The sequence below is a fragment of the Anser brachyrhynchus genome, assembly GCF_964034855.1.
Source record: "Anser brachyrhynchus genome assembly, chromosome: 3".
Taxonomy (NCBI): domain Eukaryota; kingdom Metazoa; phylum Chordata; class Aves; order Anseriformes; family Anatidae; genus Anser; species Anser brachyrhynchus.
In genome coordinates, this window is record NC_137696.1 from 53,175,494 (window position 1) to 53,201,013 (window position 25,520).

Here is a 25,520-nt window from a genome sequence, read left to right on the forward strand (position 1 = left end):
CTATCTTCATAGCCCTCCTTTGGACACTCCCTAATAATTTTGTGGTGCACACACTGCTTGAGGTAAGGCTGCACGAGCACAGAGGAGAGTGGATCACTTCACTCAGCCAGCTAGTAGTGCCGTGCTTGATGCACCCCGAGGTATGTTTGGCCCTCCTGGCTGCCAGGACACACTGCTGGCTCGTATTCAACTTGTTGTCAACCAGAACCCCCCGATCCCTTTCTAAGGGGCTGCTCTCCAGCCTCTTGTCCCCCAGTCTGTACGTATAACCAGGGTTGCCCCAACCCAAGTGCAGAATCTGGCACTTGATATTGTTAGACTTCATGTGGTTGGTGATTGCACAGCCCTCTAATTTGTCAAGACCTCTTTGCAAGGCCTCTCTACCCTCAGGGGAGTCAACAGCTCCTCCCAATTTAGTGTCATCTGTAAACTTACTATACCTTCAACTCCTGCATCCAAGTCATTTACAAAAAAACATTAAAGAGAACTGGCCCTAAAATGGAGCCCTGGGGAACCCCCCTAGCGACTGGCTGCCAGCCTGGTGTAACCCCATTTACTAGAACCCTTTGAGCGAAATGCATCAGCCAATTGTTCAACCATTATTTTGTGTATTTATCTAACTGTATGCTAGACATTTGGTCCAGAAGGATACTGTGAGAAACAGTATCAAAAGCTTTGCTGAAATCTGCTAAGATTATGTCAATTGTCTTCTCTGGGTCAACCAGGTCAGTGACCTTGTCATAAAAGGAAATTAAGTTTGTTAAGCATGACTTTCACCTCATGAAACCATGATGGCTGTGACCAATTACTGCAATGTCTTTCAGGTGTTTTTCCAAAACTCACAGAATATTCTCCTCCATAATTTTACCAGACACTGAATTGAGATTGACAGGCCTGTAGGCCAGGTTCTTCTTTTTTGCCCTTCTTGAAAATTGGAACAATGTTTGCCAGCTTCCAGTCAATTGGAACCTCTCCAGATTCCCAAGATCATTGAAAAATAGTTGAGAGAGGTCTCGTGATGACATCAGCCAGCTCTCTGAGTATCCTGGAATGAATCCCATAGACTTACATGCATCCAGGTGGATGGCAAGCAAATCCTGCACAAGTTCGGGGTTTGCTGGGAGTTTATTGTTACTGCAGTCGTGGTCCTCCATCTCAGGGCTCCGGGGGTCCCAGGGCCCATCACTGGTGTTGAAGACAGAGGTAAAAAATCCATTAAAAATCACTGCTTTGTTAACATCCCTGTTTGTGAGGTGACCGTCCATGAACCAATATTTTCTCTGGTCCTTCTTTTGCTGTTAACATATTTTAAAAACCCGTTTTACTATCCCTGACAGTACTGGCTAGCTTCAACTCAAATTGAGCTTTGGCTGCACAAATTTTCTCCCTTCAAAGACAAGCAGCGTCTCTGTAGTCCTCCCACGTTGCCTGACCTTGCTTCCAGTGACCATATACGTTTGTTTTTCCTTTAGTTGTCCTCCATCCACCAATGTATGTAACTGCAAACAGACTACTAATAATAATTTAATTTATTTATTGTTCTAACGCACACCTTCAGTATTAGAATCAGCACTTAAGGGACTTCCAATTTTTTTTAGCTTGTAATTTGCTGTGTCTGCACATTCTTGCTGAGTACCAGTGCTATAAAATATTAATGGAGAGCTTTATGAAAACCTATAGACCATGATTGAATGAGGAAAGACGAGGTTGTAAGGTTGGTGCTGCAGCCATTTGAGTGATTACTGGCATGGTGCCATAATTACATTTCTTATTACTACTGCTACGTCAGAGCTAATGCATAAAGTAGATTTCTTTGTCCTTGTTTCTCTCAGTTCCCCTCTGAAAAGCTATTCAGGGGGATACAGTCTCAGCCAAGGGCCTTGCTAAAAGTCACGGTGATATTGACAAGTCAGTAAAGAGTTTAATTCTTGTCATCAGTGTTGTACACTATGCCAACTTTTAACATTTGTGTATTTAATTCAGTCTCTCCTCCTCCTGGTGATGCTTCTCAGGACATACACTGAATAAAGTAACTGCACTTGGTGAGACTGAGATCAGCATATGTATATCAAATGGTGAATAGATTGCTGAAAATCTTCATTTACTCCTTTCTCCTCAGATCAGAACATTCCTCCTGTAGTCATCTGCCTCTCTGGCAGCCTTGCTGTAAGAGACGTTTCAAAAGTTATTCTGGGTGTCTGCATTGCTTAACTGCTCCGATTCATTATGCTATAAATTTCTTTCTTCTTGTGTTTCAAATTTGTGCATCAGGGATGCATATAGGGGCTACTTTTTAAATTCATGAAAGAGGAAAAAAAAAAAAAAAGAAGTGCTAAGAAATATAAATGTTGAGTAAATGTAGTCCGTTTTTGCAAGGAGTAAATATCAAGCTAATGCACGAGATTTATCCTCTACAGTAAATCATCAGTATGTCTCATTTTAGGCTTCTCCTATGACTGCTGTTTTCTTACTGCAGTATTCAGTCATGCTGATTTATGCCATACTATCTTGTGAATATTTTGTAGACTCTTATCAATAATACAGTTTTATCTTTGGGTGCAGATGGAATGAGCTTAGAACAAATAGCAGGCAGAAAGTATGATTTCTGCCTCAAGTAGTTTTCTGCTTGAAATAAACTTGATATAAAATGTCAGACATACACAAGACATCAGGGAATGGTGGATTGGATCAGGAAAGGCATCAGCCCAATTAACAAAATATTTTATTCCATAAGGGCTTATGTACTCAATAAGATGTTGCAGTTTGACTGGAAGGATTTTATAAGAGTCATAGCAGGAATCCATCCAGGAGGTAGGAGGAATCAGGACAGTGAACAGTGGCATCACAGATTTACTCAGGATAGGTGTTTCTGCATGTGAACAGAAGAAACAGCACTCAAATTAGGTCTCAAAGACCATGCAAGAAAACAGAGCAATGGCAGAGCACTGTTGATACCAGACTTGACTCTGGTCTCACTGCCTGCAACTGAAACCGAGTCAGGAGTAATTGACTGGAAGCATCTTGTTTATGATGGGCCTCGTGTAGCAATGGCATACTTGCTTACTTAAGTCATTAAATACTTCCTTCAAATTATACTAAATTTAATGCCCCCCCCCCCCTTTTTTTTTATTGGTTGACCTGCTGATCCTGCATGGAGGAATTACCAAAAGTAAAATACAATTATTTGCCAGTGTATGCCTTCTCATTTTCAATATTGTATTTTAGATTTGTGTGTGTGTGTATTCTAGTTCAAACTGAAGCTAATCTAAAAGTGTTCTTGGTCCTACTGTTAGGAACCTTGGGTAAAATATGAGTAAATAGTCATCCAAATGTTCAAAATTTTGGCAAATTTAGTTTGGAGTCACCTCTCAACATTGTACCATATATTATTAAATAGTTCAGCCTATGTCTCTATCTTTAGCTGAACTATTTTTATCTTAGAACTGTGTTATAGATTGATTTGAGAAGTATGCTCTCAACTGTTTTGAGTTGCAGTTGTTTATGTGTACATTACGTGTGAAAGGGTGGATGTGTGCTAATTTTCTGTGAAGTCTAAATTCATTTGAAATTCTATTATGTTTTATGTTCAGTTATGGTAATTAATAATTCCCAGGGAAGCATAATGAAAATAGTTGATAGATCAGTTTTATTAAATTTAATATTGGAGACATCACTTATGTTTCTGAAAACTTGAAAAAAATGATATGTGTTAAAACCATGTATTATAAAATGTGCTCCTTCATTAGTGTACATCTCTGAAGACATCTACAACTTTTTTTCTTAGAAAAAAAGTTTTACATGACAGTTCTCTGAGGTTGACTTTTGGAAACTAGTTTCACATAAATGTTGGACACCTATGAATAGGTGTAACATGAAATTCGTATGGATTTTCATTAGCAGAATGCAGGGGCTCACCTTTATCATTTAAAGGACATGTAAAAATAAAGTAAATCAGTCTTGTTGAAAAATATTATTCCCAATGATATTTATGGTGGTAACACATTAGGATTGAAATGTATATAAGGTGTATTGCTCATAAAAGTAGGGAGAGGTAGGACAATGGGGAAGAAAAAGGTGAAGAGTTTATTTCTCTAAGGGACTACTATAGATTCTAAAGTTCACCCATGCTGAGGCAAATCTCCAAAAGTATTCCTCTTGATACCGGGAATAAAATGCTAAAGCTTTATTCTGGTCTCAGTTCAAGTTCTGACAATAAGCTTGAGTGTCTGAACTTGGAGATGACTAGTCTAAATTAAAACCACTCTATGAATCTTCCTTCATTTTTTGAGGGATGGCAATAGTCATCCTACAAAGCAGTTTACTCAAAACAGTGACCAGGACTGTAAGTGAAATCACAATCATTAGCAATGCCTCAGGCTTACACAATTCTCTGTGTATTCTATAGTTCCCCAGAATAGAATGTATTTCATTTCATTTTCCTTGAAAATTGACTTGGCAGCAGTTTACAAACTTTGCTAGGTAATATGACTGCCAGCAAAAATAAATAAATTATTTCCATTATTCCACAAATAAAACTAGATTTACTAAATTAAATATTTGTTTTCTTCTTGTGATATCAATCAAACTAATCTTTTAAACTTTATCCAAGGAAATATTCATGCAATTCGGACTCACTCAAATTTGCAGCTAGACAAATCTAGATTAGAAGTAAGACGCCAATCATGGATAGATGGAGTAATTAATCTTATACATCACTTGCCAAAGATTACAGTTGGTTCTCATCAGTGATAAGCTCAACCTCAAATTAGGATATATTTTCTAGGGGTTTCAGGGTAGTTTGCCTTTATATATTGATCAAGAAGCAGGAGTTACTCGAATGTGCTAAGTACACCAGGGAAGAAGATCATAATGCTGTCTTCAGGCTTAAAAACATTTTTTTTCCCTTGTTTATCACTTATTAAATAAAAATTTTTCATTATAGCCTGATACTGATTTTCAGTATAAATCAAATGGTTTTGTTTGTTTGTTTTTCTTCCTGACAGGTGCAGCTAGTTACAACAGTTTTTATGTTTTCTGCAAAAATTTCTGCCAAGCTGTTAAACCTGGGAAACTGAGGGTCCGCTGCAGTGTGTGTAAACAAGGAACACTGACTTTGGCAAGGGTAAGCATGTGTTTCAATTTTTTGGACTGTATAGAAATTACATATATTGTTCTGTCAATCCATTTGCATATATGTAGCTATGTATATATGTATTTTTACTGAAATTTTTTATTGCTATTTATGTCTGGGTAATTTAAAGCTTGGTGAAGATTTCATTCACTTATCTCCACTATTTGCAGTACACACAAGGAAAACATTGCAGACTGTATCTCCAATCCTGTTAAGACATTCTTGGCTTTATATTTGAAGTCCTAATGGTTAGCCTGGTAGTATGCATAATATGCACAACTTAAGGGTATGCTTAAGGGTTAGAATTATAGGTGCTTATGCAAGGCCTGGATCAGTGTTTATAGGCACAGAAAGACCTGAATTCAGTGCCAGTGACTGTGAACGTTATGGAATGAGACAAGGAGGAATTAAGTGGCTGTGCAGCTGAGAATATTAACCTCTCCAGCTCAGCCAGTGTATGTGAAGTCAGAGCAACATTACTATGGTGGGACAGAAAGTTAGTAGAACTGTCAGGCTTGGTTTGCATCTAAAAACAGGACACTGTTGTTTGACTTGAATTTACAGTAGTGTGAAGTTCTGGAGGTGTTTGTTTGTATGTTTGTTTGTTTGGTTGGTTTTTGTATCCATTGTGCTGAATTTCACTGGTTTTGCTACTGGGGAATAAGAGTCCTTCCTCTCTCATAAATCATGATGTTTGTCAACTAGGTTCGTTCTGTGAAAGGCTTAGGCTTGTGTGGAAGACTGAGCCTTACCATGCTATAGATGTTGGGGAGCTTTCTGTGATACATATTTAACTGTATAAGTGTCTTTTGCTGTGGTTTAAAAGGATTAATTTCACTTTCATGTTCTTGTTGTAGCCCAGTACTTCTACATCATGACACAAAATAGCACTGTGAGACTTAAAAAAAACCAGCTACTGTAATCTCATTGAAAGAATAAAGTGTAGTAATGCTTATACATATATAAATTAAAACCCCACAACAAACCCCCTCAAGCTCTGTGTGCTATTTCTGAATTACTTGCATATCTCTAATTTATTTCAGAGGCTTACAAGTATTGCATACTGTGATGTTTCAAATGAACACATCTAAGAGCCTTTGTTTTTTTCTGAAAAGTCATACTTAAATATTTGTAATTAGTATAGGCTTAAATCACATATAAATCAAGATACAGAAGTTGCCTTTAATGTACATGTCCATTCGTATAATACTCAGAACGGATATAAACACAGGTGACAGTGTGTTCAGATTGAATGCAAACAGTTATTGCTGCTGCATGATTGCTTTTATCACTAGCTGTCTTTGAACTCTGTGTATTGCAAGGATGGCACAGAACATGTATCCTTTCCTAGATTTGGTGGCTTCTTTAAGCATGTCCAGTCTTATGGAAATTATCAGTTTCACTCCTGTGGTGTTTGGTTTGGAATCATTATGTTTCTTGTATCAAGTAGACTTAAATACATTTACAAACTTGAAGTTCTTACAGTATTTGCTAAATAGTAGTCTTCATTTTGTCTCTCAAGAATTCCTCATGACTCCATTATTATTAAAAAAAAAAAGAAAGGAAGGAAGAAAGAAAGAAAGAAAACACTACTATAAAAAGTTCCAGTATTGCACATTTCTAAATAAACTTGTAGCATCCGATTGTCTGGAATGTACACAGACCTACATTCTTTTGGGCAAATTTGTGTCAATAAATATACACAAGCTGATAATTTCCATTGAATGACAGCTATGTCTTTTTTTCTGTTAGCATATTTTACATTAGGTATGAACAGAAAGTCACTGGAAACTTGCAGTGGAAGCATTTGCTAATTTCAAGATTGGTTCAAAAAATAACAGCTTTCAGAAGATTTGATAAGGTACTTCAGTGTGAAAGTACAAAAGAGAAAAGGGAAATATCTTTTAGAGAGTGTCAAATGATAATTTTTGACTGTTTCATTTTTTTAATAATGTCTACAGAAATAATTTGCAGTTCAGGTTCATGTTACTTTCTCCCCAAAATAAAGAAAATATGTTATAATTCCTTCCCTCTCAATTTCAGTGAAGCTAGGTAGATAGAACAGCAAGTGCACTGTTCCATTAGTTTGGGCTGGCAGTCCTCAGTGCTTCCAGAAGTGAAATATTTGCAAGAAGGACACACTTACGGTAGTGAATGTGCTAAGCAACAGTAAGTTTGTTTTATAAATACATGCAATCTACCTCAGTCCTGTGGTTATGAAGATTAGGTGCAGATTTAGTATGTGCCTGGTCCTAGTGACCTTTTTTCTTCTCACTTGCTGTCCATCTTCCAGGGAGACAGAAAGTAATTCCAGCAGAGGAAGCTTGAAATATGTACCAGGCCTCATTTATTTTTCAATACTATGTAGAAACCTCTCTGCATTAATGCTAGGCAAAAGTGTAGTCTCTGAGCTGGTGCTTTGTATCTGTTATGCTTTCTTCAGTGCATCACAGTCTACAGTAAGCAAGTTATGTCAGGCTGAAAATGTTATCAAAACTTGACCTTTGTGTACATTTAAAATATATATATATATATATATATATATATGTTAGAAGGTAGTGTATTACTGCAAACCCTCTATGTTGCTTGTCCAGTCCCAACTGGACTATGCCAGCGATTGCTAATAGACATCATCTTTATTGGTATTATCATCTTTACTGGTATTACCAGTAATCATTACATCATTACTGGTATTACCATCTTTACTGGTATTATGATTTCCCTTTTATAGAGAAGTTGGTCAACATGAAGTGGACATAGGTAAACTATAAAAAAGCACGTGTATACCATCATACTACAGATTTGTCAGAAAAGCTGTATGGTTTTTTTTTTTTAAGATATATTTTATCCAGTGCTCAGTAAACTGTGCCTGACCTTTACCAGGCAGCATAGCAAGTTGCTTAAGAAGCTCTCTTGTGCCATAAGCAGCAAAGCACCATCTAAGCCAGCATTTGTTACAGTAATTCTTTCACTGAGATGAAAGTGAATACCTGTGTAAAACCCACACAAAGCTTTGGGAAGCTTTAACTTACTCAACATGCTAATTCTTTTCTCTACCTAAGCCACAAATGACCAAGCTAATTAAATTGAGCTTTCTTTTTTCATGGTGTGTTGACTGACTGACATTTTAAAATATTACTTATTCATTTAAACAGTCTTATTCTAAAACCTTATTTAACTGTCATTCCTATTTGCATAGCATTATTTTAATATATGATGCCCAGAGTAAATTTATTATACTGTTTTTCTATGAAATTAAAGAGCCCACTATTTTTATTTTCACCAGAGACATCCATCTAAATATTAAATTTGTAATTTTCCAGATGACACTTAGGTTGGCGTTTTATGAACATTTCATGACCTGATTCTTTATGGAAGATATATACCAGACTGATTTAATTATAAGGAAACATCAGTCACTGCAAAAGTATCACCTCTCCCTAGTTTCTCTAATTAATCAAGCACAAAAGCATGTATGGATAGACTGGAGTGTGGGAGTCTTATGTAGACCACCTACAAGCCTGCCAGCAACTTTCTCCAAATAGCTCAAAAAATGTTAGTCATCAGCTTCACACCGGTTTATATCTTTTGTTGCTTTCAAGCTTTTAAAAATATAATTTTTTTATTCATATGGTGCTGCAGTTTGTTTCAGTAGCCATGATTCAGATAGGGCATTCCCCGTTTCAGGAAAATAAAATAAATAAAAGCAAACAAAAAACCCCACCCAGGTCACTTTTTTTTTTTTTAGCATTTACATTGTTAACTCTGTAATGAAAAGGAAAATGCAAATGGAAAGCCTGATTCTACAAACTGTTATACACCGAGCTGTGTACTTAAAGCACACTTTTTAAATGTACCTGACTCTGTGGCATACTCCTGGTACACAAGACAATGACGTTTGACTCAGTCTCTGTTTTCACTATACAAAATTCAGCCAAGGTAAGAATCGGGATTGAAGTGCCGTAAATGGACTTTGGGTTTCCATGCTTAGGCACTGGCTCTATGGTGAGGCCATTTTCACTGCAGGGACTCGTAACTCATTACTGTTTGGTAGTTCTTCATGCTGTGCCCTTGGTAGTGCTGTCTGTGTTTTCAGTATATCTTCTACTTATGCAAATCTCCTTGGGTGCTTGTACTAACTTCTTCTATACTTATCCTTGTAGCTTACATTATCTCAGAACTTTTCAGACATGTTGAGTTATATTTGGATCTGATTTAACTGACTGCAGCTGAGATGAAACTAAGTTCCTTTCACCAAAGCACACATGGATTTTATTCAGTGGCTGAAGCCCACAGTTCTTCTTCTGTCCCTACCCTTGGTGCTCCAGGGGAGCTTCCATTTTTAAACACCTTTGTTAAACCACCTCTGTCAGAGAACTACTCTTTCATTGTTTGCCATATTATGGATATTACTTTTATCTATCGCTTTTCATCTTAAAGCTAATAAGGAAATGAAAACAAGCTGATTTTTATTTTTTTTTATTTTTCTCTGGCACCGTGAAAAGCTTGTCATTTCAGTATCATGGCATTCAGAATAGGCTGTGTTGTACATCATAGTTCTGGCAAGGAAAAAGCTCAAAAATCAAGTGCCTCAGTGACTAACATGTCATTCGTAGTTTAAGTGGTCGTCCTGATAGCTGAAAATAAAGTATTTTGAATTTGATACTTTCATTTTATCTAGGAAAAGAAAGGCCTTTAATAGTCATTATCTTTGAGTTTTTACCTCCTAATACCATTTTAGTATTTGTTTAATTAGGGTGTTTTCTTTTTAATGAATATAGGCTTAGCAGAGATTTTTAGTAATATAAAAAAAGGCAGTGACTTTAAGTTCATTTCATAGAATTCTGTATTTGCTTTTCACTTATGGGACAGTCCCCGTGGTAAAGGTGATTTTGTTCCTGTAGGTAATTTACTTTACATATCTCTTTGTTTAATATATCATTGTAAAAGTCTATTCCACAGTAGACTGCCTCTCCCCATTGCTCATTACGGATCACATACTTTTCCTGGAATTGGCTCGGTGACAGAGGAGGGAAGGAGTACCACTCACTGCATCGGAGCGAGGCTGGCTGAAAGACAAATGGGCACGTAGCAGCTCCAAAATCATCTAGCCCGTGCAACTGCTGATTCACCACTGCTGGTTACCACTGCTGGGGTAACGTTACAGGCAGCCTATGGGGCAACCGAGACTGCCTGCTTTATTGGTTACTCTCTTTTAAGCCTGGTGCACAGACTAATAGAGATGTCTATTTGGCACAGTTTTGTTTCAGAGCTGCCAGCCATGAAGGGTCTTTAGCATCAATAGTCCATTTTCTTGTGACTGAGTGACAGATAGCGACAAGGGCCAAGCTGGGATAGAAAAAAAAATCAATTTGACCTTTGAAGCTTAACTGCAAAATAAGCTCCACCCTGTGGAGTGCAATGTGATGAAGTCTGATCTTATTCACAGACTGGGAAGATATTAAATATGAGATTGAATTCCTGAGACTGGATGAAGTATGTATTTGTCTCTCCAAAATGGCATGCTTGCTGTGAGGATAAAAATGTTTTTGATACTTCTTAGCTGTGTTGCAAACAATATGTGTTAAAATACTTCTATTGAAATACTATGCATAGGAAAAGTTGTCATTGTAATCCGTGCTCCCAGGTCAAACTAATAAATTTGAAGCAACGATTTATTATTGAGTTCCTGCTAATAAACCTGTGATTACAAAAATAGCTTTATTTCCCCTGCATTTGGCCAACAAAAGTAGTACACACAGGAAATTATATGTATTCCATATACATATTTCTATCTACATGATAGAAATAATGAAAACATTATGAATAATTATGACTAAATAGTGAATTTATGAATAAATAATGGAAAAAAAAGTCAATTCTGACATCTCAACTACTACCACTGGGCACTGATGTTAATAATGTTTAGAGAAGACAAGTACAGAGAAAAAGAGCCCTCAGAGCTCTTTTTCCAGAATTTCCACTGAGTTCTTTTTCCAGGATTTCAACATATTCAGAAAATCTTTCTGTGTTAGTTATGTTAAGTCAATGTACTTAGTCATAAGCCTATTTTTATTTTTTTTCTAGTGAACCAGTGGTTTTTGAGAATGAGGGAACATCTTAAGGTACAGATGTTGTACACTGGTGTGTAGCCCAAGCCCAGCTGTGCCAGAATGCCAGAGAGAAATCAGGCTGATTTGGAGCCTTATCCCTACCAGCCACACAGGCAAGTGTACTTGTGCGTGCACTAGTTTCTCTCGTGACCTGATCAGATAGTGAAAGGCCTGCTAAATATGATAAAACTTCTTAGTCTGTTAGTGCAGAGCTACATTTTGATAATAAATCCTGTCTTGCAGTATTTTCTGTAGTTCAGGCCCAATTCCATGCTGAAGTGGATACAAAGCCTCTATCTTACATATCTATTTGATAGTCTGAGCAGTTTCCAATAGAAAAATCTATCTCAGAAGGGGATATTTCTTCCATCATAGCAAAGGAGAATCTATCACTAGTTGACCTGGCCAAGGATACCAATATTTTTAATATTTTTGACTGTAGATACATAGGTCTTGTGCTTAAAAGGGTTTTGTGTCCTCTGCTCTTCCTTATTGTTCTCCTATTACTCTCAGTGACTTGGAGCAGGACATCAGCATTACATAAACTTAAGTGCTGCGCTGAGGAAGAACACAGAATTTCAGGTGGAACTTTCCTAACAATTAACAGATGATACTGCAAGTCTGATTGAGCCATCACTTAACCAGTGTCTTCATTGCTTTTAGTAATAATGAATATCACAAGAAAAAATGTCTGTATTTCTACCTGAAATGTCTGTTTTCTTTGTTATGTCTTTGAAGAAAGTTGTTATTACAGAGCTATTGCTATTATATCTTCTCATAAAAAAAATAAATAAAATTGTTCATAATGGTCATATTAACCCATAAAGCAGAAGGAAAGAAGGGGTACCAAAGAAAGCTATTGTATTACACCAACTTTGAGCAGCTCTGCTTATGGTCCTGTTCCCGTCTGACTAGGAATTGCTTTAACAAACAATGTGCTCCCAGCCTCAATCTATTCAGTAAGATCTTTCTTCTGACTAAGCACAGTCATCTGGTCCTCCAAAGTTGTCACATCCTCATTTGAAGAATTATTGCAAATTTTGTCATTGTGGCTGTCTGGCTATATGTATGTATTTCTTCTAGAAAATAATAAACAATGCTATCACTGATATTCTTAAATATTTGTTTAAGGGTGAGACCTGTTTCTTGTTCTGCCCCCACAAAAGCTAAGTAAGACAGCCAAAGCAATACAAAAGAGTTCTTAAAAGTCTCAGTTTTACCATGCGGAAGGAAGACAATGGCTGCTTTCCGTGAATCTGCTCTCTGACATTGTGACAAACAGCAAAACTAGGAAATAGCCACACTGTGTAAGAGATCCAGCTCCAGTGGTGCCTTGGGGTGGCTGTTCCCAGAGCCCGTTTAAGATACTGTGGCACTGATTAGGAGTAGGAAAGTTCAGCACTGAGTGATCGCAAAAGGATCTTAAAACCTTTTCTTCATTTTTTTTCTTCTCCACTAAAAACAGATTTCACTAGATTGTCAATTCTTTAATTATTGTATATACAGTAAATAAAAATAAAAGCATACTTAATTTATGAAAACAGTCATTCCATCCATTCCCAAAGACAGGAACAACAATTCTTTGATGCAAAGTAAACTTTGCAAAACAGTATTGCTTCTGCTTGGGAAAAATAACATACAGGTCTTTCTTTCATTTTAATAGGATAAGAAAGTACATTTTCACTTTAATTCTGTTAGAAGCACTAAGGTGTCTATGCATGATTTATAGTATTTACCAACTTATTGTGGTATGTGTTTTTAGTGAGATTACACATTATAAAGTGTCTTAAAAGATGGAAAAAAATACCAATTATAGGAAAGAGGGAAAATAACTTTAGTGTTATGTACCACTTCAAGCCATGCTGTGAAATAAAACTGCCCTTTAATGCGAAGACTAAAGTGGGTTTCTCCAGCACGGGTGACAACAGTCATAAATGAAAAGGAAACCAGTTAAAAATTTACTTTCAGATTACATTTTTCCATGAGTATTTGAATCAAATATCTAATGAACCCTGCTGGCTGGGGAAGACAGATGCGTGCCTAGGAATACAGATGGTGATCGGTTCAGTCTGGCGATATTCACAGTTGCTAATGTTTCAAAACCACAGTCTGGCTGATGTTGGCAGGGGCCTCTGGAGGAGACCTGGGCCAGCCCCCTACAAACAGGGCTGCTCAGAGCAGGTTGCCCAGGCCCATGGCCAGGTGGCTTCTGAAGATCTCCAAGGAGGATACCCCGCAGCTTCTCTGGGCAACCTGTGCCAGTGCTCTGTCATCTGCACAGTGGAAAAGGTTTTGCCTTATGCTCAGACAGCACTTCCGATGTTTCAGTTTGTGCCCATTGCCTCTTGTCCTGTCACTGGACACCTCTGAAAAGAACCTGGCTTTGTTGTCTTTATACCCTCTCTTCAGCTATTTGTACAGGATGGTGAGGTGACCCCTAAAACATATTTCAGTATATTGCAAAAAACCTGTGACTAGTGAAAAATACCAGGCTTGGAGTTTTGACTTTTTTTTGTCCAAAGTATTTGTTGCATTTGAATTTCTTGTGTGTAAAATTGCCTGTTCTCAGATTTGTAATCAAGGATCCTTTGATAAATAGGACCTGCGGTTCATAACTCCTGCTGAAATCTCTAAAAATTTAGAGCATGTACCATTAGGTGGCACAGGATCATGTATACATGCAGGGCAGATTGGGGACATTATCTCTTTCATTATTGTATAGGTCTTAGGCTATTTGTATTATTTATTTATTTATTTATTTATCTGGTATCTGGGAGTGGGGTGTATGTGTGCCAGGAGATGTTATAAGCTGTATTCAGCTTCAGTTTGGGCTGTTTTGGGGGGCAGAAATCTAACTGGAAGAGAAACTGCTCTCTTCCTCTCGTGGTGATCTAGGTTATCTTTAGGCTACATCTTTATCTTTTTGCCATATTGATTGTTAGCAGCTCTGCCGTCATTGTATTACCAATGTGTAAAGACTGCCTTTTTTGCATACAGTAGTTCCTTCCCCAGCAAAGAAGGACCCACTCTCAAATTTTGTCTCTTTTTATGTTGAAAGGAGATATAATTAGTGTTTTTCAATACCAGCTGATGGATGTATCTCAGCATTTAAAACATTAGAGCTGTATTTACTCTGTTGACACCTTACATTGTATGTGTAGGTGAATCCTTCACAGTTCCCCCTTCCCTTTCTATTCAGTAAGACCATAATGTGCTGGGGATGGCTTGCTGGAATTTATTACAGTAGAAAAACATAGTACTTGCACAATGATAGTTCTTTTTTGTTTGTTTTGTTTTATTTTTTAATATGGCAGCTGCCACTGAGATTCAGATGTCCCAGTGCATAATGCTCTTAATTTGCTTTCTTTATTAAAGTAGAGCCAAACTTCTGTCTTCTCAGTATTATTCCTTAGATAGCTGTGGGTACAGAGAGATTGTGCTTACACTAGATTATTTCAACATTTTTCATAATGATGAATATTAAAAAATTCTGAAGGGTCAGTAATTTATCCTAATTTTTAAGATGATGGAGCATCTGATTCACCAACTGGCTCAGGAAATAAAAATAACCATATTTTCTTAAGAGACTGCAGTAGCAGAAGTAGCAAACACCAAAATGTTTTCTTAAATGTGTGCCTTCATTTCCTTTAAGAAGCTGCTGTAATTTCTAAATTATGATTAATTATATTTTGATATTAATTATTGATAATTATGATGATTAATTAAAAACATTAAAGTAACTGTTTACCTCTACTATAAACAAATCTCTATTCTAGCTCATTTTATGAGAAACCCTGCCAAACCTTTATGTTTCTTCCTTATGTCAGAGGGGTTTTTTGTTTGTTTGTTGGTTTTTTCCTTTGTTTTGGACTGAATTAGTTAATAAAAAAGGGTTTAGGGTACTTAACCATAATCTAAGTAAGAAGTCAGACTTTTGAAGCTAATAAATCAGCTAATTTGAAGTTATATTGATTATACTTGATTGTTTAGAGTTGTGATCTGAAGTTATTAAAGTCTAACTTGTTAAAAGTTTCCTCAGAGCTACCTAGTTGTAAAACATCTCTAACAAGATGCAACCACAACCATCACAGTTATTTTGATTGAACCATACTGGTGGAAGCATGCAGTGTACTAAGGAAAATTTCCCCCTTCTTCTCAGAGGAATTTTATTAATGTGGTAATAAGTTCTTAGGGACATGTGATGTGGACCAGTTAGTAATCCACAGTTAAACTGTTAGAATTCTTTTATGTTTTTCTGTTGTAATCAGCTGCACAAAAGACATTTACTTAAGGGAAGCAAGGATATCATCTTTTGTCCAGCTTGCTTCTTATGTGGAAAAGAGTCCATTTGAATTTGGTGGTATAACTTGGATATAAAAGTTGGTTTTTGTTTGGTTGGTTTTTTGATAGAGCTATAGCAAATGTTTATGTGATTTAAAAAGAAAAAAAAATTCACTGTATTGGGAGGGTGTTGTTGTTGGTTTTTTCATATTTTTTTTTCTTCCATTTTTAACTACACAAAGAAAAATCTAACATCAAAATCTGTAGGTTTTCTAGATTTTATTTGGAGAATCTGATCTTTGGCTAGAGTTCTGAGCATGGGTTTATTACTGTATAACTCTTAATGGTGTAACTGGTTTTGTGAAAAGCAGGAAGAAAATTGTGGGGGCTCCATAGTAACTATGAAATGTGTATTATGGAAGTGATTTGTAGAGAAATATTTTGTCAGTTCTAATGGTGTAATACTATAAATTTAAGTGAAATAGCATGTTTTTGTCAAGATGGGGCACATGGACTTTTCAGACAAGTAAAAATACCTTGGCTGAGAAGTTGTTTACTTTTTTATAGGCAAAGTGATCTACTTTCTAGAGTGGGCGCAGCTACCTCTAAACTGTACAGATTCTAACAGTTACACTTGAGAATTATTTGTCCTGGAATAAGTGGGCTTTTTTTTTAACTACCTGTTCAACTGCAGCCATCCTAAGACTGCTGTATTGTTTTAATGACGCCAGCATAGTTGGAACAAATTTTGCACATAGATGCATAGAGTGAGTTCATGAAAAGTTCTCAAGCTAGTAGTGATGGAATATAAATGGATGGACTTGATAAAATATCTAATTGCATTAGATCTGTGGGGGAAAAAAATAGGGAAACATTTTCATTTCTGGCTGCATCTTGTAAGACAATCAGAGAACAAACTGTACTTACTGAGATCTCTCTTTTTTTTTCTTTTTTTTTTTTTTTTTTGTTTAACACTGAAAAGTGTTCAGCCAAGAGTGTTACATACCTGAATCTCTAAGCCTTATGTTGTTTGTATATACTGACATTTAAACTTGCTGCTTTGGGACAAAGATAAAGATGCTAACTGCAACTATAAGGACAGTTCCTAGCACATGGTGAAATTCCTGGCACTGATGTAAGTTTAAGGATTGTAGGCACTGATGTAAGTATAACCCGTACACTCTGTTCAGGCTTTGCCTTTTTAGTTTTACTGATACTTAAAACCAGAGGTCAGTGGTTCCTAAACTTGCATATCTGTACCACTTACATGATACTAACTTTCCTTATTTTTGCATCCACTAGTGGTGATACTGGAGCAGACTTTTGGGTAGTCTGGGAAAGTCTGTCTTTCTGGTTGAGATAGCTGTATGTAGTGTCATAAAAGATGAGCTAAAAGAGTAGGAGTGCTATTTTGACTTAGATTTGATCTACATATGCTCATCAGCTGTTATTATCTGATTTGTGTTGTCAAAAAAGCCAGCTCAGCTAAGCAGAAGTTTCCTGTTTGAGAATAAGGCACTACATTTTCACCCATCTCTCAGCCTTCCTGTAAAGAGCACAGAGAGAGGTTTTTGCTAGCTTTCTTCTGTCTAACTCTGCATGTAGCCTGCCAGCTGAAAACATCAGTCTCATCTCAACGCAGGAGTGTTGCTGAGAGTAACATCCATAATTTTGAAAGACAAAAGCATACTAACCACGGGTGGTGTTATTTGTCTGTTATCAATATAGATGCCATAGATGGTAGGGCATGTTCTCAGAATTTCAAAAAATACTTCCCTGAATTATGTCATATTTCTAACAGTGAGGTATGTTGGTCCACTCTGGGGTTGCGTTTTGGCTATCTACGAACACACTACCACCTTTACAGCTAAGAGGATGTACAGTTTTGTACTGAGTTCATGTGAACAATGCATTCATTCTTAGGTGTTAATATTCTGTCTGCATATTTTGACTGCATAATTTTAAAAGTTTAGTTTCAGACGGAAGAAATTAATTCCCCTGAAGTTAGGTTTTTCATTTCAGTCATTTCTAATTGCTTGCTTGCTCTTCAACTAACAACTCAGGCAAATAGGAAAGAATGTTTTTATCCCAAGATTTGCCTGGTGTCTTATATGGTGCTTGACAGTGGGAGAATACTTTTGTTTAAATATTCAATCTTTTCTGTATTTGTAGATGTATTTACTTTAGCTCAGATCAAAAACCTCCAAGCTCTTTCTAAATATGGTTAGAAGAAAATTCATACAGTCCTGTAAAAACAGACACCAAACTGAAAGACTGCCTGGTTACCTGCATAGGTCTTGAGCATCATGGAGCTTTCTGTAGACATCAAGTCATCATAGTAAGCCTCTGCCTGAAATGTGCCTGTAATTTTGTCTTGAAGTCAAATGGATTTAAAATAATACAGTCAGATGCCATCAGAAGGTACAATTTTGTGTATCATCTGCTTTATAGGATGTAAATCAGCTTAGTCAATTGTAAAATGAAAAGTTGAGGGTTGTATTTATTCTGGACTAATAAGGAAGGATATTTAAATGCTCCATCGTTTTGTACAGTATTAGAAATTTTTAAAAAGAAAAACATGCAAAAGCCAGGATTCATGTAAGCAAATGTACTTCTATTGTGCAATACTATTAGTTATATTTTATCTTTTAGAATCTCACTTTTTGACTAGTATTTTAAGCAACCTATTTGCCATTATTTGGTGTAATACAGGTGTTTCTAATATAAGACAGTGTCAGAAAAAAAGACATAAATTCTTGATGGTGATGTAGAGGATTATATATTGAAGATGGATTTAAAAATTAAATTTGCCTCACTCTCGGGCTGTTGGAATAATGTCAAGAGACACATTTTTCCCTTAATTTGCCTGTAGGTCTTGACCTCATGATAACAGTTCCTTAACATGCATTCATAATTATTCAGTTGATGCTATTGTAAGTTAGACCTGTTTTTACCCTGCCCATGTGGCTAACCTAATTATGAGGAATGCAGGACCAGGCTTTTCAAGTTCTAAGCTGTGATCAGAAATGGGAGCTAGCAGGTTGTATGTTTAATTCTGCTGTCAGCTTCAGTTCTCAGTACTGAATTTTTGCTAATGTAAAAAGCTGTTTCCTAAAATTCAGGCCCGGTGATGAAGGCTAAGATTGCTGACATTGGCATTTTGGCAAAATGATAATTTAAAGAGGAAATTAGAAATTTTATTTTTATTTTTTTATTTTTTTATTTTTTTTTTTACTTAAGTAGGATCAACTAGCTGGACTAAGGTTCCCTTATGCCTTTTTTTTTTTTTTTTTTTTTTTTTTTTTTTTTGTGGTTTAGCCTCATCAGGCAGCTCAGCACTGCCCGGCCACTCACTCGCTGTCCCCAGGAGGGATGGGGGAGAGAATCAGAAAGGTAAAAGTGTGAGAACTCATGGGCTGAGAGGAGGACAGTTCACCAGGTAAAGCAATAGCCGGGCACACAGGCAAAGCAAGCAAGGGATCCCCTCGCTGCTTCCCATCGGCAGGCAGGGGTTCGGCTGATCCCAGGCCAGCAGGGCTCAGCGTGCCGAGTGGCTCCTCGGGAGGACAAATGTCATCACTCCCCAAATTCCCCCTTCCTCCTCCTCTGCCCCAGCTGTTATTGCTGAGCATGGTGCCCCATGGCACGGGACATCCCTCTGGCCAACCCAGGCTGTCCTGGCCGTGTCCCCCCCAGCTCCTGGAGCACCCCCAGCCCCCTTACTGGCAGGGCAGCACCAGGAGCAGAAGAGTCCTGGGCTCTGTGTGAGCACAGCTCTGGAACAGTTGAAACATAGGGGTGCTATCACCACTATTTTCAGCAAAAATGGAAAACACATCATCAAAGCAGCCTCTACAAAGAAAATTAACTCTATCCCAGACAAAACCACAGCAGTAAATTACATGAAAGAGAATTGACATGTTGTCACTTTCTTATTTAAAATCTATCTGATATTTTTACATCTCATAGTTTGTGTAGTGAGCAGAATCTTTCTGTATACTTCAGAGAGGCCATGCAGTTATCTACCCTCTGTTTTCCCACATACGCTCTGATAAAATGAAGTTGGAGGCCTGAGAGTATTTGTGTCTATCTTAGGCAAAAAGAAAAGGAGGAAGAGAGGACAGTCAAAAAGAAACTATTTAGTTTTTGCCAATACAGATACTCATTTTGTACTGGCTGGCTATTTTTCTGCATGAACAGTAACACGTCACAAGAAAATGAAGGTAAAAATTGGGTATGGGTCCTGTTATATTCTGATAAAATCACTACTATTCTTTGCTAATGCTAAATTTGTTGAATGCCAGCTCGTCCATAACTATAATAAAACCAGCTAATGCTTAAATGAATTCTGGCAATTTTAAATAAAATTTTAGAACTTGATATGACAGGGAAGAATGCTAAAAGGTAACCAAGTGTGTAAACAGTAAATGAAGGATTATCCTTATTTGTGAAAAACCCATTCCAGCGAGAAATTGAATTGGGGGCTTCTCTCAAAAAAAAAGGGTTAGTGTAGCTAGTGAGCTAAATCTATGCCTGATGTTATTCCCTTTAAAGTAATATGCTTATGTGAGACTCATAAACAATAAACAAATGAGTATAAATGTAACTGAGTACTGTCTTCTCCCTCCTCTTTAAAGATTCTCCTTCAAATAATAAATTACTGATTATGCCAAACTTTTAAAACCAGCTATGATCAAGCATATTAGGGGTGATGCAGTTCATTTGTTAGAGCATACTGCATGAACAACCTCACCTCTTGTCTGGTATTTTTACTTTGCAGAAAGGATTTTCTGTACAAAATCCATTTGAATGGTATAACACATAAAACAACTAATAACTAGAAAAAAAAAGATGGAGCCTGTATTTATTGGTCTATCAGCTGAAGAAAGAAGATGGTCAATGAAAACAGCAGGCCCAGGACTTGGTCTTTGTCAGGATTTTAAGTCACATAGAGACAGAAGTAAAGAAAAGATCACAAATCTCCATGTCACTGAGGCTTGCTTCACATTGCTGCACATTGGTGATATTAGAAGTCAGCAGTTTCAGAAACTAGACCTATAAAAAAAATGTAGACTGCAATGATCTTGGCACTAGTTTGCTGTAAATTGATGTATCTAGCTTACAAAAAAATATTTTGTATTAGACTTACTGGTCTGTATGTACTTTGATTATACATAAATGTTCTCCAGTTGTGCTATGTTCATGAAGTCAAAAGCTGTTTGTTAGTGACAGCTAAGGCAGTAGGTTAATTTCTGGCATAGGCTCTTTTTAATAGGTAGAGTCTGACCTTTCTGTACCGCCAGGAATTTCAACTGGCTCTGTGTACAAAGTACTCCCCCAAATGTGTACCTTATGCAAAAAAGACAAGTGGTATAGGACAAAAAAAAAAAAAAAAGAGAGAGAGAGAGAGAAGAAGAAAAACATATGGATCTACTCCTTTTCAAATGCAGATTGTTGAGGCTGGAAGTCTATCACTTAGTCACTGTGTTCTCCATTTGACCATATGGCTGCAAAAACTAGTGGAATGATATATATATATATATAAAAAAAAACAGTTTTCCCTTAAAGAAAATATAGTAAAGAAGGAAGAGGAAAGCATTTATTTTATTCATTCTTGTTGTTATGCAATTTTTTACATGCTTTATTTTAAAAGACTTTGATATTTATGGAATCTGAAATTTATCTATTGACACTTCACTTCACTGCTGTCTTTTGCATGGAAATGCCTGGCATGAGATCACCTACTCACATTAAGTATGCCTCCAAAATTTAAGATGAAATTACAAGGATTTTTTTACCTAGTTTCAGTTCTTTCATATCTGTACACCATATACAGATAAAACTCAGCAGAGGGCAACACACCTATTAACAAGGAATCTCATGTTTGCGTAAAAATTGGAAGCACAAAGGTGGAAAAAGAAGTTATTCTATGGTCTACTAGAACTTTATGTCAGCCTTAGGTATGTTGCTAAAATTTTGATGAATTTGCTAGGTAATTAATTTCCATATGAGAAGAAGGACGTGAGTACCAGTAGAAACTCCTTGTCTATTCTCCTGCTCTTACTTCACAAACAAGACTCAAAAAGGGAAGGACATTACAAGCACAGATGAATTTGTTTGTGTGTGTGTCAAGAAGAGTGTTTAATGGGCTTGTAAAATCCTGAAGATCATGTGGGAAGAGATCTCTTGATCTTTGTCGCCAAGATCACCATATCTTCATCACAGCAAAATTTTACCTTAGGAGTATTTGGAGAAAATCATTTCAGGATGGTTTCTTTTGAACAAATAGCAGCTGATAAGCAAATCAGATTTAAATGAGCACTTTACTTAGCTTCAGCTACGGTATCACAAAGGATTTTACAGTTACAGTCTGTTCTTACTGTGGTATAAAATGATGTAGACAAGATCTGTGAAGTGCAAGTTGTATCTGCAAGAAGTCCTACTGGCTAAGGGGTTTCCTCGGGCACCACTACCATTGTGGGATGCTGGGGAACACTGTTATAGAGACTTGCAATCTGTTTAGAGGGTTGTTTAATAAACAAGAACATTGGTCTCTGTTTATTTTATCAGATTATTTACATTTTATCAGATTATTTGACATCTGTATGATTTTGGCTTGAAAATCATAGTGCTCCTGTACACGGACTTTTTATGTATACATAAATATATGGCATTCCATCATGGTTAATTAACTATGTACTGTAAAAATATTAGTACAATACATGTCTACTTTTTAGTAACTGAATACAGGCATACTCAAAGCTTGAAAGTTCATGAAATACCGAGGACCTTATTCTCTATCACTTGCACCTATTTTACATTACAGTAAAACTTTCAGACCTGTAATAATTGACTTGAGTGAAGTTATACCTTGTCCTCATCCATAAAAGTGAAGGGAAAACTCATCTGCTGTGAAAAATTAGTCTTCAGAAGTTTTACTCTCCTGTTCATCAGATTTGGACGCTATTCTGGGTGAAGGAACACTTTCCTGCCTTTGTATAATGGTAGAAATATTTAATTATTTTGTATCCTTCTAATAGGTTTTAGAAAATAATAGTATCTGCTGCAGCTCTTACTCAGCATCATAACTAAGCCACAGACTACAGTTTTCTACTTCTGTGACTGTTGTAGCAGGAAATCTTATGTAGAAACAGTTAAGAACAGCCCCTGCTGGTTAAATTGACCTGTTTGTTACACAGTGTTTTCAGTTCAGGTGCCAGTAACAAGGATGGAGTTGAAAATTTCTCTTGTGAGAAAAGTAAATCTGGCATTAATTATGCCAAGAGATTTACAAAAATGGTAATTTAGCTTCCTAGATTTAAAGTTGCCACCTGTCTACACTTGGACTTGGGAATTCATTTTAATTTTCTAGCCTGTTGTTTGCCAGTAAAATGTTCCTCATGGATTATAGAGCAGAGCAGAACTTTGTCCCACAGTGGTGGTTATAGCTGAGCTTCCTAACCCTGGTGACTCACGACAGCATTATCCTCAGCCTCAGTGCTGAAGGGTCAGCTGTAAAACACTTCATAAAGACATTGTAAATCCCACGGCAAAATATATCTGTTAAGGGTATTGTAATCTTTCTGTATCTATCATCCCCCTCCAGGACCAAGCGTATCACTTTCAGAGCATATGGTTTCCCTCAACAGATAAACAACCATAATGCCAAAGTTAGCTCTGTTCCTTCTGTATTACCAGTTCTGCTCCTCTGTCCACCAGGATCTTGTATTTCTTCCATTCATGGTTTAGGGATTTAAGGACATAGTCTCTCTGTTTATCTAAGGGCACTCATTTTTTTTCTGTCTGGCAAATAGCAGTGAAATACTTGACAATGAATTTACCCAATATTTACATTTATACAGTGCTTTTCTTTCTAAAGGAAATGTTTTACACTGTGGGTATCTGTGTGTCTATATAAGCATACACAGAGAGAGAAAGACTTAAAAATTCAAATATTTGAAATCCATTATGCGTTAAAGGAGAGAATTCCTAACCAGATGGTATACCTCTTCACCACCAATGGCAGTGTAGGGTAGATATCCCAGAATGGGCTTTAAAATTACTAGCATGGGCCCAATACGCAGAAGATCAGGAAATCAGTACAGGCCGGCTGACCCCACTTTTCCAGTATGTTTGTAGCCTCTTGAGCTCTGACTTGCTCAGGAAACTTCTACCAATACCTAACCTTTTAAAAGTCTGACATTCCTAAGTCCACTCATAGGAATAAAGCCTATTTTTTATGAAGAACAGAATAGGATCTTCAGCATCTGGTTACAAATAATGAGCAAGAGTTCCTTTCCTGTTTAAAGTCTCATCTAAAAGTTAATCAATTAATTAAATCCACTTCATTGAATTTAGTTACATTATTTCTGAGAGATGGAGACCAAGGAGACTTACTGACATGCACTAACTCTGAAAGCAGAGTTATAGGATATGGCTCAGTCCTTAAGCTTAGACTCTTCACCCATCTCCTTCATCAAGAAAGCAAGGAGCAGGTCCTTGGTTCCTCAGTAATAAAACCTGTTTTTCTCCTGTGTTAGCAACTGAGGAGTTTACCTCTGAACTGGGGTTTCTGTATTTGATGTCTTTACCTGGTGGCAAGGTATATAAGCAAAGAGACAATAGGCAATTTGAAATCACAGGAAGTCGTACTGATAGGACTAAATAAAAATGAAATGCCCTCTCTTCTCACTTTTTTCCCATTCCTTTCTCTGTAAAAATAATACTATGGGTTCTGAGGTCTCATTTGCTTGTTCCTATTTTCTTCTCTGTCAGCTGTCTCCATCTTATTTACAAGTAAAGTGAACCATTTCAATTTGCTTGTACTGACTTTGCTTTTGCTCTACTGTCAGAATTTAATCTGGCTAACCTTTTCTGTTCACAAAAAAATACATGATTTATCCACGTTATAATATCAGTCTCTGATAGTGATGGGAATGTGATAACTCTAAAAGAGTTAACAATTTACAGAAAATAGCCAAATATTAATATTTCATCACAAACAAACTGGCAGTCAAGTCAGTAATCTGTTTTCAGAACCCATGCTTCTGTCAATAATCAGCTCTTGCATAGCCAGATTTCTAAAAATAAGTCAGAATATTTTCGCTATAACTCATTATACAAAAGTGTGCACAGAAGAGCAACAACAGAGAGATTTGTTTTCTGGGTTGTACTAAAAATTTCTCTCTCCTACCTTCGTATTGTCTCAGGTTTTAATGTGTAGATGTAATCAGGGAGAAAAAGAGAAAAACTTCAGTGCATTTAGCACTGAAGGAAAGAAATAGAAGCAAACACTTCTCATGTGAGCTTATGGCTTTTTAATTAGTGCCTGTGGGAAGATACTTTGCTATATCAATGCCATTTATACTAGTACTATCTTGAAACAGCAATGTGCAAAATCTCTCCCACATCTCCCACCATCTTCTGTAGCCCCAGAGGAGACATACATAAATAAGCAATGGAAAAGCTAGAAAACAGATTCAATCATGCCTGTTTTGCTGATGCCTGATTAAGGAAATAAATAAATAAATAAATAAATAAATAACGGGAAGGGGGAGTACAGAGGAGGATGAAGAGTATATATACTTGGTAAATTCATAGCAACAGCTATTGTATGAAACTCTGGGATTTGCTATTCCACATAGCACATGATGAAGGCAAAACTTGCAAGAGTATATTTCTTTGTGTAATGAGGTAGGCAGCCAAACAGTTAAATCATTTGCTTTCCCTGGGACACTGCTGGGTTCTTTGCCATTGCATTTAACTGCTGTCAGGTACTGGAGTGTCATTCTCACCTTCTTTATTATAATTTTTCCCCTTGTAATCTACAGTAAATGGGAAGTTTTACAGTGGAGCAGCTGTTGGTAAAACCATTGACCTAAAATAAAGCAGTTGCTAACTTACAAACAGTTGGTCGAAGTCACTTAAAACTTCTGTTTACAGAGAACAGAAGCAGCAGCAGGATGACAATTGTTTGCTCAGGAACTGTTTGGGAA

At 36.8% G+C, this 25,520-nt stretch overlaps 1 protein-coding gene across 1 annotated transcript in view; it reads left to right on the top strand.

The window, feature by feature from the left end:
• The window catches only part of PRKN (parkin RBR E3 ubiquitin protein ligase), a 621,897-nt gene that overhangs the window by 131,317 nt on the left and 465,060 nt on the right, over positions 1-25,520 (top strand). Inside the window, 1 exon segment of the mRNA XM_080584783.1 lies at positions 5,004-5,122. Within this exon segment, the coding sequence (XP_080440909.1) occupies positions 5,004-5,122 (119 nt within the window).